Raw genomic sequence first — 21,339 nt, forward strand, 5'->3', positions numbered from 1 at the left:
TTCATCTCGCCTAATTACATATCCTCTCCAACGAAGGCGTGCTAATTTAATACATTTTACAACGTCAGGTTCCCCAAAACTTCTGTATAACTCAAAGTTGTAGCGCCTATGTCACAAACCCTGTTCTTGGACTCCTCCATATATTTTCCTTAGAATTTTTCTCTCGAAATGTTTAAGCAATTCTTGGTCGTTCTGTGTAAGTGACCACGTTTCTGACTCATATGTTAACACTGGCCTTATGGGTATTTTATATTTATGCTAACTTTAATTTTTCTGGGTAGTTTTGGGGCCATCTGTTTCCTCAAGCCATAATAGCACTTATTGGCAAGCACTATTCTTCTTTTAATTTCTTCGCTGACATTGTTGTCTTTGGTCAGCAGTGAGCCCAGGTAGACGAAGGTGTCCACACCTTCCAGTTCCAGATCATCAATTAATAGTCTAGGTATCTGGTTGCCTGATCTAGTACAAGTAATAGTAGTCTTTAACTTCTACTCGTCATAATTTAATAAAGACTGACATAATGCTCTGTCACCGCAGCTTGTTATATAAGAAACAGAAACTCGAGGACAATCGCTAACATTCGCCAAGTCACAATGCTTCAGAAGCATGGAATATTTCGATCAGGATCTGAATCTTTTGCGATCGATTCCAGAAGCTGTCGGGATCGACTGTTTGGGCACCGCTGTCTACTATATGTTGGATTCGTCTTCGTTTTTCAATAAGTTCTTTTATGTGTTGACAAATTTTATCATGTTATTTTGTTTACTCAAGACCTTTCTACGCCATCTTTTAGAGCACTTAGTGTTTGATTATTTATTTCCTCCATGTTTGTGCCTTCTAGATTTTAAAGGCCATCCTCCACATATTCTACCATTTACAAGTGTTTTCTTGGATGATTAATAAGTTAAACCTGTATACCAATTATCTGTAATAAGCGTTCTACCTTGATTGAATAGACGATTCTTTTCTAATATAAGTATATTTTCAAATTGTACGTAAGTGTAGCAAAGTCTTTCTTCATGGCATATTTGTTTTCCTTTGATGTAAAAGATAAACACTGATCTCTTAAACAACAAGATAATTTCATCCACGCAAATCGTCTCTTCTGGAACATGCAATATACTGTTACGATTAGGATATATACCCGAGATTTTATATAATTTATCACATCGACGTTTTCAGAGAAATGTACATCTTTAACAAAAGCTCAAACATTATGTTTTCCGGTATGCTGATGTGTCGATTTTAGAGAATTACTGCTCTTTTTTGACGTGATAAAGTCTGCTCCATCTATAAGTCCTCTTCAACCATTTTGTAGGTCTGCCATCCAATTTCTCTCAAGTCTTTAATTTGTCTCTCAATTTTTTATTTATAATGACTTAGTCTAGTTGTAGAGACACTCATAAAAATATATTTGACATGGAACGTGTTAAGGAACTAAGGATTTTATAAAAAATAAAACACAACCACATCAATTACATATTAAAACATACTTTATTTGCCTCGACGTTTTCATTCAAAATCATTTTGCGTAAGATAAATTATTTACAATCAGATGTTTACTTTGTAAAGATTTGCGAAAATTTCTCTGACAAAATAATTGAACTTTATAACAACGTTATATTTAAGTTAACCTCCAAACCATTTTTCTGGAAAAATCACAATGTAGAAAAAGAACTGCCAAATATGTTAAATGTTAACTATTACCGACATAGATTGATTTGATTAAGAGTATTATTTTTGAAAATATGTTTAGGTAATTGTGGCCATCAATGTATCCACATTTCAGACTACCCATTACGTTTGTTTCCCTTTATTCTAATTTCCTTCATTAATGAACTCGGATATATAAATTATAGGAATAAATAGAAAGAAATTTGTTGTTTTGTTAAGAATTTGCACACTAAATACGACAAAAAGCGATCCTCATACTCAGATAGTCAGAGGCCAATTATAACCTTTTTAATGCAAATCATGTTAGTCCAAAAATAGATCTGCAGTGAGTAGGACTGTAGATTTTTGTATAAATGTATCAGGAAGATTGTTTATAAGTGATTTTTAATATGCTTCAGTTCAAGAAGTTAGTTATTTTTCAACCTGCGACCTTTATTTTTTAATATTTCAGAAAGTAGGTATCATATTTACGACAAAAATATATACAACTAAAATTGCTTCTGATGAGAGATGAATACTCCGAAATACGTGTAAAGCAATGGTGGAGCTTAATTTGAAAATAAATGCAATCTATGCAGTCTACTTTCATTTCAACGTCTTTTCTCTATGTAAAGAGTGCAAAAGATGGTGCTTTTCAAGGGTAAATTGTAGTTGTATTGTCGGAATAAAATGTTATTCCTAAGATCGTCCAACAGCTTCCAGTAAGCTTGGATTTGTAGTTCACCTAATCTGCCGTCGAAGAGAAGTCTCCTGACTTCTCGTTTCTTCTTCTCTATAGAGGCCGCTACTACCGGACTCAAGTATGTTATGTTACTATAACGGCCAAATAGTTGCGCTTACTACTCCACGTAGTGTGCTGTTCTCCACACGCGATCTGTCGTTACCGTTTCAGTCGTTTTTATTTTATCATACCTCTGCGCGATCCAACGCTCCGTCCGTAGTCCGCGATAAGAAAGCTACGTTTCCAAAAAAACATCTTTTACAGCCTTTTAAAAAAATTGCCCCGGCGCAAGTAATCAATCGATTTTAGATTTTTAAAATGAATTTAATAGTTTGTTTTACACACAATACTTTTTAGATATATTCAAATTTTACATACCAAATTTTCAGAAAGTTTAAATCAGTTTTCCGATTCACCACAAGCAAATTTTCAAAACTTTTTTTCTTGAACTTTTGTACAAGCAACTTTTGATAAGAAGTTTAATTGCGAACATAAAAAGGTTGAAAATAGCGTTCTATCATACCGAATTTCGTTTTAAAATTTTTACTGAATTTTTCACAACTTTTTCAACTGGAACATATTCAAATAGTAATTACAAACAACCATGTATTTCTACAAAAATCTAAGTCTCGACTTACTAAAACCAGTTTTAAGTAGATCCCAATTCGACTACTTTGTTTGCATGGCCAACAATTAACTGTTTGGATATTTTACATTCATACTATTCGATGACGTCAAAATGAAACACTACAGTCGTTGATTGGAGTAGTAGCAACTAGGTTTGTAATTTCGAAATCCATGATATTCTGTCTAAAGTTAATTCGTATGCTATAAGGGTATCGTTTCTGCTCCGCTCTTGATATCGGTATTAGTCGGAGAGAAACTTCGCTCAAATTTACATGACATTTCTTTTTTTTAATTCAAACTTTGTTTTTGGTGTAGAAGATGGCATACAAAAGTTTTAAAAGAAAATATCAGTTAGAGATTAACTTTTATAGCTTTTAACATCAAAAATATCATTTCTTTTCCAATTCATACAACTTTTAACTAAATTCACTCGTAATCTTTAGGAATACAAATAGTAAACCTCCATCGTCTTCTTTACGACGTCCCCTTTTGGACACATTTGTTTTTTGGTGAATCGTAATTTTGATATTTTACAATAATGATAGGAAAAAATTTCTGTTGCAGTTTGCCTCATGACTCAACACACAACTCGAATTTCTATATGTTCGGTAATAGCCTAAGATCCCACTGGAGGATCACTACGTTCATAATTAAACAAACTCACATTTTTACATATATTTAAAATTAGCAGAACACATTGATAATAGGTTGCCAGTCGCAAATATTGTTATTTCAATTTTTTGCTTTATTGCAAAAAATGTTGAATTTCCCGTTAAATATCTAAATGTAAATTTTATTACCCCATAAATCTCTCAAATTGTTTTCAAACTACACCCCTGCAGACCATTTTTTATTTACACAACACCCAAAGTGGTAATCAGACCCGCTTTTTGTAGATATTTTATTTTTTAACAATTTGAACCGAAACCTGCATAAATCGTATCAGTTCAAAAAACCCAGGGAACAATTGGGAGGTGTGTGACTATGGATGGAAAAATAATCGAAAAATGAAATATTTTTGTTCGACTAGTACAAAGTATCTTTGTTTGAAACATGTAAATCCAATTTACATTGACTGTAACAATATTCCGGCTTAATTTTATTATGTTTTTTGCCATCTCTTCTTCTTCTTCTTTTAATTTATGTTCTTCTAATTTTAAATTAATTGTAATTTGTTTACAATTAATTAAACTATTACAAAAATTGTGGACTATTTTTTGTGCTATGTAAATAAACATTTTAAATAGACAAAATATGTCAATAACAATAAATAATGTTAAAAAAACTACAAACAATAGATGGTTTTATTGAAATTTAAACAAAATGCATCCAGAGGACTATTTTTATAACCGGTGTAGTAGACCGTGTGCGACTACCGATACACAAAATTAAACTGCGTCTACTGAAAGGTTAATAAACAGATTAAAAAAGAGTAATTTTAGTAATTTGCCAGTAGCTGGAACAGCGTTTTGATATACTTTCCAAAGTATCAAATAAATCGACAATTTCATAATAAGTGTATTTTTTATTTTATTGTCCACAAAGAAATCCCAATGGAAATAATTGCATTTTTTGATAAACAAAACCCATTTTTTCACCAGATTATATCATAAAAATTCCATCATACCCTCGTATAACACAACCGTATAACACCTACATAGTTATAACAAATTTTTACTGTTGTAATTTCAGTGACAGTTAAACAAATATAACACAACTTAAACCACATTTGATACACGATTTGTCAGTTCTTAATCTACCTTTTGATGCTATGAGGAAATAAACGTTGATAATAAATGCTCGAGGTACAATAACAAATAAAAAACAAAAATAAGAACAAGGACAAAAAATATTTATTATAATTATTACATTATTATTGTTGATTTGAATTGGGATAAGTATATACAGGCAAGTGGTTCATTTCAGTAATATTTTATATTTAAAATATTTAACCAATTTTTGACATTAAAAACATGTTAATAATTTAGTATCTATTGCAATAAGATATTCAGAATTTGACTACAATAACTTACAAAAAAACCGATCCATTCAAAATGTTGTCCAAATCTGACAATAATTTTTACCAAAGCTAACTGAATTTATATATATATATATATATATATATATATATATATATATATATATATATATATATATATATATTTTCGTTTAAAAACGAATTGATTTAACATTTTTATTGAATTAAATGATTGTAGTGTCTTTTGTCAACATCCACATCTAACACTACTTATGATTTTTTCTCCTTAGTTGGTATACATATTAGTAAACATGATGTTTACAAGAATTCCAGACAAAAGTTGAATGTGCACAGTTATTTGGAGCAGTGATTAGAAAAAGGTTTAACAATGCAATTTAACGAAATCATTTGCGGTTTGTAAATGTGCATCAAGATTTTTTAATTATTACTCTGAAGAAATTGGTTGCCGTATTTAAACCAGTGAAAACGTCCAAAAATGATCACCATGAAGGAACTCCAAAAACTCAAAACTTTTTTGAAAGATTTGCGTATAAATGTTCGTGAAATTATTAATACTCTAAGGATATCAAAGAAACGTATCAGTTACATCCTGCGCAAGGAACTAAATATGAAAAAATGTTGCGCAAACTAATTGCTGCATGCGCTCACTGCAGGTCAGAAGCACTGTTCTTCAGATTTGGCTACATCTGACTTCCATTTATTCCCAACACTGAAGACCTACGTCGCTGATCGGCATTTTTCGTCCTATCTAGAAACCATCGCAGCTGTAGGCACTCTGCAGCACTGAATCTATTAACATAAGCGATTATGTTCTTTAACAGCATAAAATCCCGTTTTTATTATTATGCCAAGAACTTTTCTGTCCTCCAACTAACCACTTGGTAAAAGAATAAAAGAAACGAATAAACCATGTGACGTCACGGTTTAAGGAGTTCAAAATCATCTCCGGTGACGTCATCTAGAATATACATCTAAATAGACTACCGGAGTGATGACGTATTTTTATTGACATCTGTCAGTTTCACTTTCCAAACAAACCTTGTTTAGTGTGGATAATTAGTATTTTTGGTTATTTTTCCATTTTTTTTACAAAATCTTTCCATTTTTTGCAATATCTAAGTATTCTAATAGTTACTACAACAATTTTACAAGGTTGTGTAAATATTAAAGCATGTTGTTTTATAAAAATTGCAATAAAATGCACGTATCAGTAAAGTAAGGTTAGAATTTCTTTAATTTAAACTTTTTAATTATATTTCATAGAAATATAACACCGAATTATGATGGTATTATCGTAAAAAACACTATACTTAAGAAGAAAAAGCAGCAGAGGAAGCAAAATTTTAACTTTATAGAAATCCTGAGATTGGGCAAACCCTGGCTTTTCAACTTTTGTTTGGAAAGTAATAATAACAATATGGCCGCCGTGACGCCAAACTCACGCTGTCCATTAAAATTGTAATTTGATTAGAATTACCTTGAAGTAGTTGACATATATGAAAGTAAATACGATTTATTTTTTCGACTTTGATATCCTAAACATCCGTTGATATCAACTTTTGTACTAAGGTAAGTTTAGTCAAATCAGCATACTGAACACCCTTAGTGGTTGAACACCCCAACAATCTTAGTTGTAGCGCTTTTTATTGTTAAGTTATTTAATTTTTATTTGAATTAAAGTAGATATTTTAGTATTATGGTTTTTAGTGAAGAATGAACCGCTGACCTAGAATATTTAGCAGAAACAACTAACAGTCTTATAGAAAAACTAAAAGTAGGTTCACTAAAATATTTAAACGAATTTCAATAAGTTCGTCTATAAATTTAGAATAATTCGTTTATATACAGTTAGTCACAATATCGAGCTTGATAATTTTACTCATGGTAATGTTTAAAATGCTAAACACTCAGGATTAAAGTAACAAATATTTTAAAACTATTTCAAATAAGCGACCGAAAAGATTTCTATATCGTTCAATAAGTCTTTAAAAAATCCAATAGATGGCGCCCGTATTATATTATAAAATGGTTTATTCGTTCGCATCATGTCGCTATCAAAAGTTCCAATTATATTTTATTTCGTTTTTCAACGATATTTTGTTTATTTAAAAACATCGAAAAGTGAACTTCAAGTGGTGATTAAACATTATTTAACATTTATACAATATTATATTTTTAGTATTATAAAAAATTGGATGTAAAGAAATCTTCCCAAGATGAGTGTTGCGTTTGATCTCAGTAGGGAATAAATGCAATCATGTGATCGACTTTATGGCTGTTTTGGCATTTTTCATCGGAATGAGTTAATATGTCGATATATATCTGTGAATGAAATGGAGATACATTACTACGTAGTGTTCTGAAGCTATTTTCTTGTGGCATCATACTGCAGTTACTACTTTTATGGGGAATAAGCCACAATTTAAGTTTAAAAGAAGTTTATTTGACGTTTCGATTTCCACTTCGGAAATCGTTCTCAAAATACAAAAAATATATTAATATTTTGTAATTTAACACTGGCGCCAAAGAATGTGGAATATGCTGGCAATGCTTTGGCTATGGTATTTTAGGATGCATTTACATTTATTATTAAAAAAAAAATCCACTGGAAATGTATTATACGTCGTTATTACAACATTTGAACGAAGAACTCTGTACACCTGCACAGTTTCGATCGTTAAAATTGAAGAATCGAATTATTACCACGTCTATCGTATTCGCGAGATTTGTTACCCAGCGAATTTTTTATTTCCAAAGTTAAAAACGGTTTCCTGACATACAGCAATTGATGTCAAATAAGGAGGTCATCGAACAATCAGTATTTTGCTCTTACACACCAAATAGTTATCGCAATCAAATTGGTGTCTGAGTTAAAAAAAAATTAAAAACTCCGAAGGATAATCAGGAGAATTGTTTCAAAAATAGTAAAAAAGCACAAAAACTTTAAACAATTTAAAGAAAACAGACAGACCAGAGACCAGATTTACTTCAATGAAGGAAATAGAAACAAAACAGACGGTTTAACAACCTAATCAAGAATGTCAACTACTTAAAATTACAAATGCAGAAACTAAAACACCGTGTGCTGAATTAAAAACTACAATTCTGAAATTTGAACACTCGTAAGAGCATAAATCAAAAAGACAAGAAACGATGGACGACGAATGAAATATTAGAAATGATTAATATGATATGACAACAAAAGAAGACAGACAGTGGAAGTAAAAGTAATGTGGTTCACAGGAAAATGTGAAGAGATAGAAAACTTCCGTCAAACACAAAATATCAGAGATAAATATGCAATAACAGTATGAAAACTGGAAAAGCACCTGGACCCGATAACATCCATAAATTACACTAGCAAAAATATTATTTAATAATGTATAGAAGAGCAAACTTCCAGAAGAGTGGCTGACGTCTAAGTTTTCCTTTCGCTAAATCAAACAACTCCAAAAAATATTACTTTCGATTCATAAGTCTGATGTCCCGTATGTTAAAGCCGTTTCTCAAAATTATTCGTAACAGAATTTATACAAAATTTTTTAAGAAGATTCAGACCCAAAATATATATTATTTTATATGAGATTAAGCCACAATTGATTGTAATGAAAATTACGATTTCCACTCTAGAAATTGTTTTCAAAAAAGATATTTTAAAGTGTAATATGATGTTATTATAACCAAGTTGTTTGGTTGTTATTATTTTTCAAATTGACAGTTGACTTACTTGGTCTCGATCTTGTAGGCACATAGCCATGCTTTTAGTTGATAATTCTGATTGTAATGTTTGTAATCTCAGGATATCAACTGATTGTTTTAAGAGTTTATGTATAATATGTTTATCTATTGTGTGTCGTATACATACTATGTATAACTGTCGATGATGTGTCTCTGACTTTCTAAATATTAATCTGCTAGGTATGTTCATGTGTTCATTACTGACTTCTTCTTTTAGTAGTGGAAACCAGAGTTTGCTACATTCTGCTGACGGGCTTGCTAAGTAAGCTTAAGTAAGATGAAAACTGTTTCTTTGACTTTTGACGAAAAAAAAAAATGTATGGCAAACCTATCTGTGTAGCAAAATCTCTGATTGCCAATACTAAGCAACATCATCTACAATTATACATCTATATTAAGAATTTGATCATCCTGTTGCTACAAATATCACACTCAGAATTGCCGACTAAAATTCATGGCTATATGCCCTCAAAATCGGGGCCAAGTAATTCAACCGTCAATTTGGAAAGCAATAATCACCAAATAACTTGGTTATAATAGGAGCCCTAACAACTGCATGTTGGAACAAGTAGTTATTTTGCGAATATGATGCCAATTTACCAAAATTGTTTTATCTAATTTTTTTTAATTGTAAATATGAAATCAACAACATTTTTTATGATGTATGGAATTATTTTTGAGGCTTAATTATATTACTATTTAATTAATTGTTTGATAATCGAAAACAGCTGACAACTAAATATTGGAACATTTTTTGCTTTTTCTCAGGTTTCTTAAATTTTATCGGCCTGACGCAAAGAAGGCTTTGAAATCAATCATACGAGTAGGTAGTGCGTTGTCAACAATAATTCTCACACGTCATTTGAGTATGAATAATTAACAACCGTCAGTTTTATTACGAGTAAAATATAATAATGGGACGTGGAAAGCCTACCGATCCAAAAGTTCGAGAAATTATTATTCATCAGTACCATACAGGGCGAACAATGCGTGAAATTTCCAGTGAATTGACTGTAGCAACAACTACTGTATTTAATATAAATGAAATATATATATATATATATATATATATATATATATATATATATATAAAATAAATAAACGAAACAGGTCCAAAATCACAGCAACTGAAATGGAGTTCATGAGAAGAAGCTGCAGAGTGACAAAAATGGATCGTATCAGAAATGAGGACATAAAACAAAGAATGGCAGTAGAACAAGACATACTCAGCTACATCGAAGAAAAACGTTTAATTTGGTATGGACATGTGAGAAGAACAGATCATACAAGGTGGATAGCAAAGATTTCGGATTGGAGCCCAATAGGAAGGAGGAAAAGAGGTAGACCCCGAAGATCATGAAGGGATGAAGTGGACGAGGCCATGGAAAGACGAGACCTTAGAGATGGAGAATGGCAGAACAGAAAGAACTGGAGACGTTGGCTGAAAGAAGGAAGGCGGCGACAGCTGTAAAAATCCTTGTATAGATAGATAGATAGAGAAATATGGTGAAACTGTCAGTATTGATGTTGGCGGCAAAAGCTCAGGTCGTTCAAAAGCTATTTTTCAAAGTAGTGTATAGATATGTACGCTGTGAGCTCAGCTGAACGTTTGCGTCCAAATCAAATCGTAATTGATTCTAGTGGGCGCAACTAAACAAACTGTTATCATAGAGAACCATTCCTTTGATTTTGACGAACGTGCGCGGCGTTCGACTTACTGTGAGTTATGCGTCGCTCACTGCTCTAACAAACCATAGCTTAAAGCATTTAATTAGAATATGTAAGTCGGGAAGAAGAAATACACGACGAGAAGTAAATGCTTGATGGAATAGAGAAACTGGGATGAAAGTTTCCAGAGAATTCTGTCGCAAATATATCGACAAAAGTGGTCTTAGTTTTTATCATTTGGACTAAATCAAAACTTTCGTGGACCAAACATAACTGGGACAAAGTTATCTATAGCGACGAAAGCAAATTTGATGTCTGTGTGGAAGATTACCGAAAGCGCGTGATATGGGAAAAACAAAAGCATTCCATACGGATTGTCTCAAAGGTACTGTAAAGTTTCCACAGGGATCATGGTGTGGGGTTGTATGTCGGCCAAAGAGTTGGGAACTTTACATTTTATTGAAGGCAGAGTAAAAGCAGCCAAATATCAAGATATTCTCGACCATTTGTTTCTACTAAGTGCGGCAAAGTTATATCCATCCGGGGATTTTATTTTTCAGCAGAGCGGAGCCTCATGTCATACGGCTAAATCTAACAAAAAATGCAGCCAATAGAAACACTTTGACTCAAAATGAAACAACGCCTAAGAAATTACCTCAGCGTACTTTACCACAACTACGTGCTAAATTGCAAGAAATATGTAATCAACATAAATATATAATTAAACTGTAAAAGTAACTCCACATATCATAAAAATGTTGTTAATTTCATATTAACAATTAAAAAAAAATTAAATAAAATAATTTAGGTAAATTGGTATTTTATTAGCAAAATAACTGCTTGTTCCAACATATAGTTGTTAGTGCTAGGAACAGTACACTATTTTAAAATAAACTTTTTTGAAAACGATTGCTGGAGTGGAAATCAAAATATCAAATAACAATTATTATCAAATGTAATTTTCATTACGATCAATCATATAAACATAATATTTAACTTGACACGCCGCAAGAAAACAGTTTCAGGACCTTTTTAGACCCAAATAGTTTGGTTTCAGAAACTCATTGCAACCCGAAAAATTCTATTCAGTTTGAAAGTCTGGCGAAATCTAACCTACCTTAGCCTATGAGGTCAAAAATATGCTCAAACACCTGCCATTGGGCGACAAACATAATATAATACTGTGGGTGATTATTGAAAAAATTATTCTCCTAATAAAATTGAAGGAAAATGTGTTCGAAAAAATTGTAAGACATTGGGACGAAAGAAAAATTAATAATTTAGATGATTGTGGAAATATCAAATGTTAAAGAAGTCTAAAACAATTAAATAAATAAATTGCTTTCAGAATACTACTTATACAGTGTGACCCATTTAGATTGGAAACACCTCTATAAAATTTGAAGTTGTTAACCGATTTTAACCAAATTTTTTCTTAATGTCATGTAATAAAAGGTCTATTGCGGAACAAAATAGGAAATATTGAGTTAAATTTTCAGGGCAATCTACGATACTTTTTCTTCGTCTAAAATTAAGAATTTGTATTAGCGATTTTTTTATTAAAAAAATTTCTACGCCACTCGATTTAAAGTGGCTTCAAATAGCTATGACAGAAATTTCATTAAAATATATTTATTAATAACGAAGTTATGACAACTTAAAATTTTAAAACTCACTAAGCTGCGTGTCAAAAAAGAACACCCTGTATCAACAGATAACCATAAAACTAATTATTTTTCAAATAATTTTAATAATAAACCACTACTAGACAAAAAAATGTTTAAAATAGCATAAAAATTTAATGCAAGTAACGCACTTACATTATTATTAACTTTACATGCTACAACTTAAATCTCAGTTGCCATGACAACGATATTACTGTTTGATATTATTTGTGTCATACAAATTTCAGTGCTAGCATAAATTTATGCATAATATCTGCAACAATATTTACTTCAAATTCTTTTAATAATATTTTGTGTCATGGCTGCAAGATTAAGTTTGAGAGAAAAAATTGAAATTATACGTCTTTTGGGAGATAACGATAGAAGTGCCAGGGAAGTTTGTACAATATTTAATGACAGACATGTGGATCGTCCTAATATTAGCTGCGGTACGGTAAACAAAATAAATAGAATATTTAATGAATATGGTGCAGTATCAAAATTAATTTTAAAAAATAACCCGTTACAAAGAAGAAGAGGAAATGATAAAATCATTTTAGATCATTTCAGAAATAACCCTAATGCCAGTTTAAGGAATGCCAGTTTATATTTGAATGTGCCTCGAGAGAGTATTCGACGATGTCTTAAGGTAAATAATATTAAACCTTACAAACCAAAATTCTTACACACATTACAAGAAGGCGACGAAGCAAAACGTTTAGAATATTGTTTATGGGCCCAAGGGAAATATTTAAACAATATAAATTTTCTAAAAAAACGCGTTGTTTACCGACGAAGCCACTTTCACTACAAAAGGAATAGTATCCTCACAGAATTGTCGCCATTGGACAGCAGATAATCCCCATTGGGTAATAAACTGTAAAAGCCAGTATTCTCAAAAAATCAATGTCTGGTGTGGTATAATACTGAACGAGCGAGTTATTGGTCCTTTCTTTTTTAAAGAAAACTTGAACTCACGGAACTTTTTAGAATTTTTAAACACCGACTTGTGGGATGTTATTCATGAGCTTCCAATTAATAAACGATTAAATTTGTATATCCAGTTGGATGGGTGTTCTGTTCGTTACGCCAGAACCGTGAAGCAATGGTTAAATGAAAATTTTCCGAACCGTTGGAGAGGCCAGGGTAGTCCGTTGATAGATTGGCCACCCAGATCTCCAGATCTCACAATTTTAGACTTCTTTCTCTGGGGAGTTATCAAACAAAAAGTTTACCAAACCCGTGCAAGAGACGAAAACGAATTTCGTGCAAGAATTCGACAGGCATGTGCAGAAATTACTCCCCAACAACTAAGAAATTTGATTAGAAATATTCATAAACGCTACGACAAATGTATCCAATTAGATGGTGGATTGGTAGAGGCAACTAGGATTAAACTAAAATTATGTTTCTATGTTTCTGTTAATACAGAATGTTTTTTTAACGTTAATACAGAGTTTTTTTTTCTTAGTGAGTTTTAAAATTTTAAGTTGTCATAAGTTTGTCATTAATAAATATATCTTAATGAAATTTTTGTCATAGCTATTTGAAGCCACTCTAAATCCAGTGGCGTAGAAATTTTTTTAATAAAAAAATCGCTAATACAAATTCTCCATTTTCGACGAAGAAAAAGTATCGTAGAATGCCCTGAAAATTTAACTAAATATTTCATATTTTGTCCCGCAATAGACATTTTATTACATGACTTTAAAAAAAATTTGGTTAAAATTGGTTAACAACTTCAAATTTTATAGAGGTGTTTCCAATCTAAATGGGTCACACTGTATAATAAAAGTCAAATATTAGATTTAGCCATCTTCATACTTAAATATCTCAATAATTTGGACTAACTGTACAAACTAAAGAGTAAAAATATAGCCTTGTGATTGTCATGATTAAAAACCTCGATCAGACATCATAATAATCAACGAAGAACAACAATATTGCTAACACAACTGATTTTTTTATTACGTTTCCGAAAAGTCCGAATCGAGATTTAATATATCACCAAACACACTCTATATTATTTATTGCAAAACGAAAATCTACAATTATCTTGTCAATGTATCTATCACAAAATTATTATAAATAAATTGAAATTGTTAATATGGTCCGGAAGTTATCTTTCCACAAATACATTATTTTTCTTCAACAACTTGAAGAAATTAGACAAAAAGAACCTGTTGGAATAATTTAATAATTAATAATTACATTTATGTAAATATTCATCTATTGAAGATCACTGGACCACTATCCAAAGTCTCATAATGATCCTTGTTAAAGTTCATGCCACGTACGTGTACACTTTTCTGTCTTCGGGCGTGCGCGCCAGATACTCCCTCTCTATCAGACCTTCTATCCTTTTCTTTATTATGACGGGCGAAGGAAGGAAACGGCTCTTGAGTTGTTCCGTCACTTCCGTGACGAGGATGTTGTGCGCCATGCGTTTACGCGATTTCATTATCCGTACGATAGCTGCCTCAATTTCGTGTTTTCTATCTTCGTCGACCTGTCACATACATTAATTATGTCAATAAATCCATATATTTAAAAAAACAAAAACAATAAAAATCTACAGAAAACGGTAAAATAAATAAACGGGTATTCGCTGCTCGACGGTGAAGGAAGGGATAGTCAAAAAACCCGAAAAGTTCGCTGCGGTAGAGTTTTTAATAATGATAAATAATTTTCAGGTTCAATAATATTCCGATACACTTGTCTTGTATTTTGTATTGAAGTTTTTGTATTGAATGAACATGTTTAATGCAAACAATTATTAAAAAAGGCACTCTTCATATCTATGCGTTCACTATGAAATCAGAAGTGTAAATTACCGAATATATTTTGTTAAATTGTGATATTTGGTAAACACTATTGCTTTAGAAGTCATAGAACCCAATATAAAAATAAAAATCATCTTTGTTGTATATAACATTGTCAAAATATAAGTTAAAGTAGTTGTCGAGTTCGGTACTGATAAAAAGTTGTAAAAAGTATTTGTCTCGGCTTTTGCCCAGATGAGAACGCACATGTGAGTCAATTCAAGAGAGGATATGAAGAAGTCCATGGAGGACTCGGTTTTGGAACTAAAAATGATGCTGGAAGTGGCAACAGTATTGGTAAACCAGGGAAATAAATTTTTTTTTTTCGTGACACTGAACCGGCCAGGCAGACGACAGTTGTTTTGAGTAGTATGGATATCTGTAACAAGAACATATATGTTTCCTGCAGACGATTTTTTGAACTTAGTTATTAACAAATTAATGTCAAAAAACGGTAAATTTTCACTGTTTTCGTCTATTAGCAAAAAGTGAAGCATTTAAGAGTAATAAATTCTAAAATTAATGAAGTCATATAAAACCCTCCAAAATGGCATTTTTTAAATGTTTTATCCTTATTTGTCGCTTAGAAAGTTAGCAAAATAAGTAGGAAATTTCGATTTTTTATAAATGTTAATAACTTTAAAAAAAATAAACTTATAACCTTCATATTACACAGAACGTTGGTTCTTGTGGTGATTAAACTATGATCAAAGTTTCAAGGCGGTCGGTCAAATAGTTTAACAGTTATTTAATTTGTTTATCCCAAAATAATTTTTTTTTTGCAAAAATCATCATCATTCTGGCTTTACAACCCTACGTGGGTCCTAGCCTCCTCAAGAATTTCTCTCCAGTCGTCCCTATCCATTGCCTTTCTCCGCCAAGCACGTATTCTCATATTTCTCATGTCTTCATCGATGTTATCAAAGAACCTTGTTCTGGGCCTTCCTCTTTTTCTCTGACCAATGGGTCTATCAAGGAGCGTTTTTCTAACTCGGTCATTTTGTTCCATCCGCATTACATGCCCTATCCACCTCAGACGTCCTATCTTAATATATTTTACGTTTAGGTTTTCTTCTTCTTCCTCTATATTAAGTGCCTGGTTAAAGTATTCCGCCCATCTATTCAATACGTCTTCCCTTGTTGTTAATCGCCATTCTGACTTCTGCGTTGTCTCGTGGTTGCCTTGAATTCTTTTCTGTTGATGTTAACTTTCGTATAGAATGCTCTGGCCTATATGTGGTGATTGTTAACACATTCTTCTCATTCCCACAAAGAGGAAAGATTATCTCGATAAAGTTTTTGATCTTTGTCTTATAAAATTTGTCGAGCCCGGCCTAGCCTAGCCCCATCTTTGCTCTTAAAACTTAACTTGAAACGTAGAATAGAAAAAGAAAAATAACTTTCTAATGAAATAACTAAATTTCTTCAATTAGAAAGTAAACTCCATAAATAGCTAATTCTATTTCCGATTTCTTCCTCTTCCAACTGTCAACGGTTAAAGAGTCTTGAATAAAAATTGTCCAACTTTAACACGTACACCTCAATACACATATTGATTACTGACATAAAATTTCCCTTTATGAATTTATTTAAAGTTATTTTTCTTTTCCTATTCTACAAGTTTCAAGAGTAAAGATGAGGTTAGGCTAGGCTAGGATGGGCTTGGCTCGACGAATTTTATAAGACAAAGCAAAACTTTATCGAGATACAAAGTTTTTTCTCTACAACCACAAATTTTAGTTGTTTATTTACATGAATACCAATTTTTTGAAAAACAGTCACCCTGTATAATTAACCAAAAAGAAAAAGAGATCGTACGATAAGCGATAAGTTCTGCACTTAACACACAGATTAACACCTTTCGGATGAAAGAAGAAGATATCTAGCAATAAACCACTTGTTACAAACTTCTGGTCATTGACGATCACCTCTTTTACTTCTTCAGGTACCCTCTGGTCATTGTCGAGATATAATATATTATACAGGTGAGAAACAAACCGTCATACAGGTGACAAACATACAGGAGAGAAGAAGAGATCTATAAGTTAAAATATGACCCCTTTGGAATAAAAAATCGACTTGTTTCATCATTTTTCTAAAATGCAATGAATATTGCCAAATATAAGGGTGGAATCTTTTGTGTGGCTAACCCTGTATAATATATTTTACTTTTGGAGTTGAGATGATTGAAATATTTCGGCATTTTAATAAATAATTTGATAGAATGGATAAACGAATTTATAGATAAGTAAATATCAACAGTTAATAAGAAGAGTAAATAAAAAAATCTTACCTTGTTCCTAGTTTCCCGTCTTTCGGGCTCGTTCTCTCCCTTTGCAGCTACGGTTTGAATCTTCACTCGGTGAAGTTTGGAACTAAACGATTCGTTAACGTAGAATTCATGATTGGATTCTATTTCTTTATTCCTCGGATTTTTTATTAGAACTCTTTGCGTTGCTTTACCCATTGCTAGTGACTGTAACGCCCTATTTAAAAACTCGATTAGTAAAATAAAAACAATTGGTGTTTAATAACAAAAATTATTAGTTGAGAGGATATTACAGGGTCACAGATGGATTTACATATATATATTTCAGCTTTATGACTATCCTAAAACTCAAAGATAACAATAACAATACCTAATGATGTATCCAATGGCCACACAAATATTACCAGACACTTATTTTTACTCAAAAGATTAATATGGTTGTACCATACATGGAACAGGACTGCAAGATATGAAATTTAAAAAGCAGCTGCAAATGAGCCATCAAAACGAATGGTGAGTCACAAAAGGAAAAATCTATACAAAGAAAATAATAAACAGTATAGATAGGAGACTCTCCAGCAACCTGATAAACCTCAATAAGGAAAAGTTAAACGATCACAGAAATAGTGAGTGGCACTACTGACTGATAAAGCACCTACAAAGCAGTCAATGTAACCGGAGGTATGTGTTTAAGACACACCTCACAGACACTTCGTCTAAGGACTAGCACTAGCAACCCCAGTGGAGTCTTACGTTGATATGTAATCAATTCCTTTTGTAACTTAAACATCATAGTTTATTACGTTAAATAATGTAACTCAAAATGAATCTAACGACATTTAAAGGGTTTTTCTTGTAGTTTTCGCATCTTCCAAAGGATTCTCTTCTAATCTCTCCAAAAGCGTACGATCTTCATGAGCGGTATAGATATTTTTGGTCTTCCAGAAGCTTGCTTTCTTTCGAGAGTTTCTTGTTCTCTCCATCTTTTATTAATATTAAAAACTATTGTTCTGTTTAAGTTAAAATGGTTCGCTACGGCAGATAGTGACCAACCAACTTCTAATTCCGTTACATTTCTTGCTTTTAGTTCTTTGCTAGCATGTGGGCCATTTTTTGAGGTTAAACAGAATAAGTTATCTGACAAAGTTTAAGATTTGGCAGTGACAGTGACAGTATGTAAATAATAAGTATTTATCCTTCAAAATACACTGCTTAATTTTCTACAAAATACGCTTTAAGAGTCGCATCAGTTTTTTTAGGAACCAGCTGTACATCCAGTAAGTATTAACCACACTTTTTGTAATAACATTGGCCAAAACTTTAACTTTCACGTTTGATTTAATTAAAGTGGTTATACTGTTTAGGATAACACTGATGATGGAATATTAATTCCGAAAACGTTCTGTGATGTAGCCCGATAGGGTTTTTATTATTATACCTCTTATAAAGGAATTTTTTAAATAAACTTTTTGTGATTTATGGTATACAGGAATTTAGTTTCCTTGTGGATGAAAATAATATTAAGTCTTAAATTGAAGTAAAACAAAAATTAATGAACAATACAAAAATAAATCTTACCTAATTAGGTCCCTTTCCGGTATATCAGACTCATTAAGGATCTCTTCATATGTCAACTTATCGTGATTATTAAACAACATCAACACTACCATCTGATAAGTAGACACTTGTATGATGTGTTTCCTAGGCCCTGACCTCATCGAGACTATTGTAGTCGAGGAAGAACAAGCGCCATCCTTGTCGCTATCGTCCTTTTTCGGGCCGTAGAAGATAGCGTTCAGGTCGGCACTCCCAAGTTGAGGCTGCAACGTAAGTTGCCGGCCGCTGTGTTTGGCTAAATAAAATCTGAAAAAAATTATGGATAAATATATAAAAACCTGAAAATTGCTGTTTTCAAAATGTTTCTAAACAACCTAAGATATGCTGACGAAACGGTTTTAATCGCAAACTAATCGGCGTATCTAGGATACACCGATGATGTTTTCCTGGTAGGAAGAGATGAAGAGGAGTTAAAGAATATACTTTTAAAACTAGATAGAGAGCACGAAGATCGGTATTAGTGGCACGATATTAGGGAATCAAAATGACCCAAAGGAAGACCACATATGATGTGGACAGATGGTTTAAAGAGACACTCCTGTTCAAGATGGATGAAAATCGCAATGAACAGAGAAAAATGGAAGTCAGAGGGGGCCTATATTCGAATTTGGTTATAAAAAGTGCTTTAGATAGCTTGATAGATAGATAAAAATAGACAAAAAGTGTAATATTTACAAAAAGAAACAATACTACAAATAAACAACCAAAATGGGAATAAGATCGAATATATTCGGCATTATAAATATCTTAGTATATCTTCTTCTTTTTAAGATTTTCATTGGCTCCGAATATTGGAGATCATCACAGCAATTGGCACTTTATTGACTGCCGTACCAAACAATTCCATGGTGGTCACATTAAACCAGATTCTCAGATTCTGATGCTACTAAAAGCCGTTGTTGTTTTTAATACAATTTTGGTTTGGAATTTTTAAGAAAAATTTAAAAAATACATTTTTGATGCAAAATTTCTCGCTTAAAATAATAGCCAGGCCAGAATTTTGCAATTTTGCCAAAAATTTCAAAATTCTGGCATGCCTATTATGTGAAAAAAAAGTAGAAAATATGAAAACATGTTCAAATTTCTGTAGAGCAAAAAGAAACACTTTGGGTAAAATACCACTGGAATTAACTATATATAAAAATCATAAAAGGTTTTAATTTTCCACGTTTTTCCGGGATTTTCTCAATATTATAAAATGTATGATTCAGTCTCTAGAAAACAGGTCATAAAAACACATGTATCAAAATTATTTAGGCACATTTTTGATTTTCGTATGGACCTACACATAAAACAAAGATACAAAGTACTTACCTCCTAAAACATTCGAAGGCAGCTAGTGGTACAGCTGGTATATGACATTTTGGGGTTGCGTTTTGTGTGGGCCAAAAGCCAGTTGTCAGCACTCGCATTAATAAATCGATTCCACCTAAATTTGTCTGTAAAATATCAATGTATTACATTACAAAATAAACTTGAAATAATAAATCGATGAAATTGAGTAATTTTGTTATCTGAAGGGCATTATCATATGAGGAGGTAATATGCAAATAGCCTTAAGTCACACAAAAATCAAAGTTGTTCTTTTGTAGCCAAAGTGGTTTATTCTATCTGATTGAAGCAAAAAAAAAATATTTCCAATGGTAACAGCATGTTAAAAATCACATTTACACACAAAACAACCTATTTCCACTGTACTGGTCCATGCAAACCAGCTTATTTCCAAAAAAACAATAGAAATGCAGCAACTGCCACTCAGCTGACCCAGCAAGTCTTGCAAATTTGAGGTTATGTGAGGGTTTTTAAGGGAAAAGCCCATAATTTTAATTAAACAGGAATACCATGATATCTACAGTGGTATAGGCAAGGTAAAAGCACTAGGAGAATATTGGCCACTACTTGATACTAAGAAGCTAAGAGAATACTATAAGGACTCCTGGACACAAGAAGAAATTAAACACCTCCGAAAAAACGGAAAAAGATTACGATTGAAAAACTATAGGTATGAAGGAGAAGAGTCTTTTGTATCTTTGAGAAAGAAAGGGAAAAAGAATGTTAGATAAGTGAGACTGGAAGAACTACCACTTCATCATGTGTTAACCAAGGAAAAGACCAAAGATGTTGACAAACATTTGAAAAAAAATGTTTGGAGAGGACTGGTCTACTTCTGATCCACGCCTTGGTTGGGACAAGAATTTGATTTTTGATGAACCCACTACAGCAGCTGCTGGTAAGGAACAGAAAGAAATGTGTGACTGCCTCGACGATGAACACTGTGACTTGCATATTTAAAAAAGTGTTTGTTGCATTAAATAACTATTATGACAATGTTTGTCACTTAGGTCAGGCCTATATTATTATTTTATAAAAATAAAAGTTTAGTCAGAAAACTATTGTTCCTTTAAGCCGCGTTTACACGATGACAATTGGCGAGACAATTGTCAGAAGACAACTGACTGGCATGAAATTATTGTCTTCGTCTAAACACTTCATGCCAATTGCCTTGCCAACTGCCCTCACAATTGGCCCAAAATTCAGTT

At 32.1% G+C, this 21,339-nt stretch overlaps 2 protein-coding genes across 4 annotated transcripts in view; one reads left to right on the forward strand and one right to left on the reverse strand.

Annotated features, from left to right (window-relative positions):
- Positions 1–21,339, forward strand: part of LOC140432772 (SPRY domain-containing protein 7) — a 129,726-nt gene that overhangs the window by 55,417 nt on the left and 52,970 nt on the right. The gene's annotated exons all lie outside the window — the stretch shown is intronic.
- Positions 4,854–21,339, reverse strand: part of Cul3 (cullin 3) — a 39,147-nt gene continuing 22,661 nt past the window's right edge. For all 3 annotated transcript variants that reach the window (XM_072520863.1, XM_072520865.1, XM_072520864.1), the window contains 4 exons: positions 20,114–20,238; positions 18,761–19,045; positions 17,207–17,399; positions 4,854–14,600 (listed from right to left, as the gene is read on the reverse strand). In XM_072520863.1, the coding sequence (XP_072376964.1) occupies positions 14,376–14,600; positions 17,207–17,399; positions 18,761–19,045; positions 20,114–20,238 (828 nt within the window). In that variant the 3' untranslated portion in view covers positions 4,854–14,375. The remainder of the gene's footprint in view (positions 14,601–17,206; positions 17,400–18,760; positions 19,046–20,113; positions 20,239–21,339) is intronic.

Source organism: Diabrotica undecimpunctata, chromosome 1 (assembly GCF_040954645.1).
Source record: "Diabrotica undecimpunctata isolate CICGRU chromosome 1, icDiaUnde3, whole genome shotgun sequence".
Classification (NCBI taxonomy): Eukaryota; Metazoa; Arthropoda; class Insecta; order Coleoptera; family Chrysomelidae; genus Diabrotica; species Diabrotica undecimpunctata.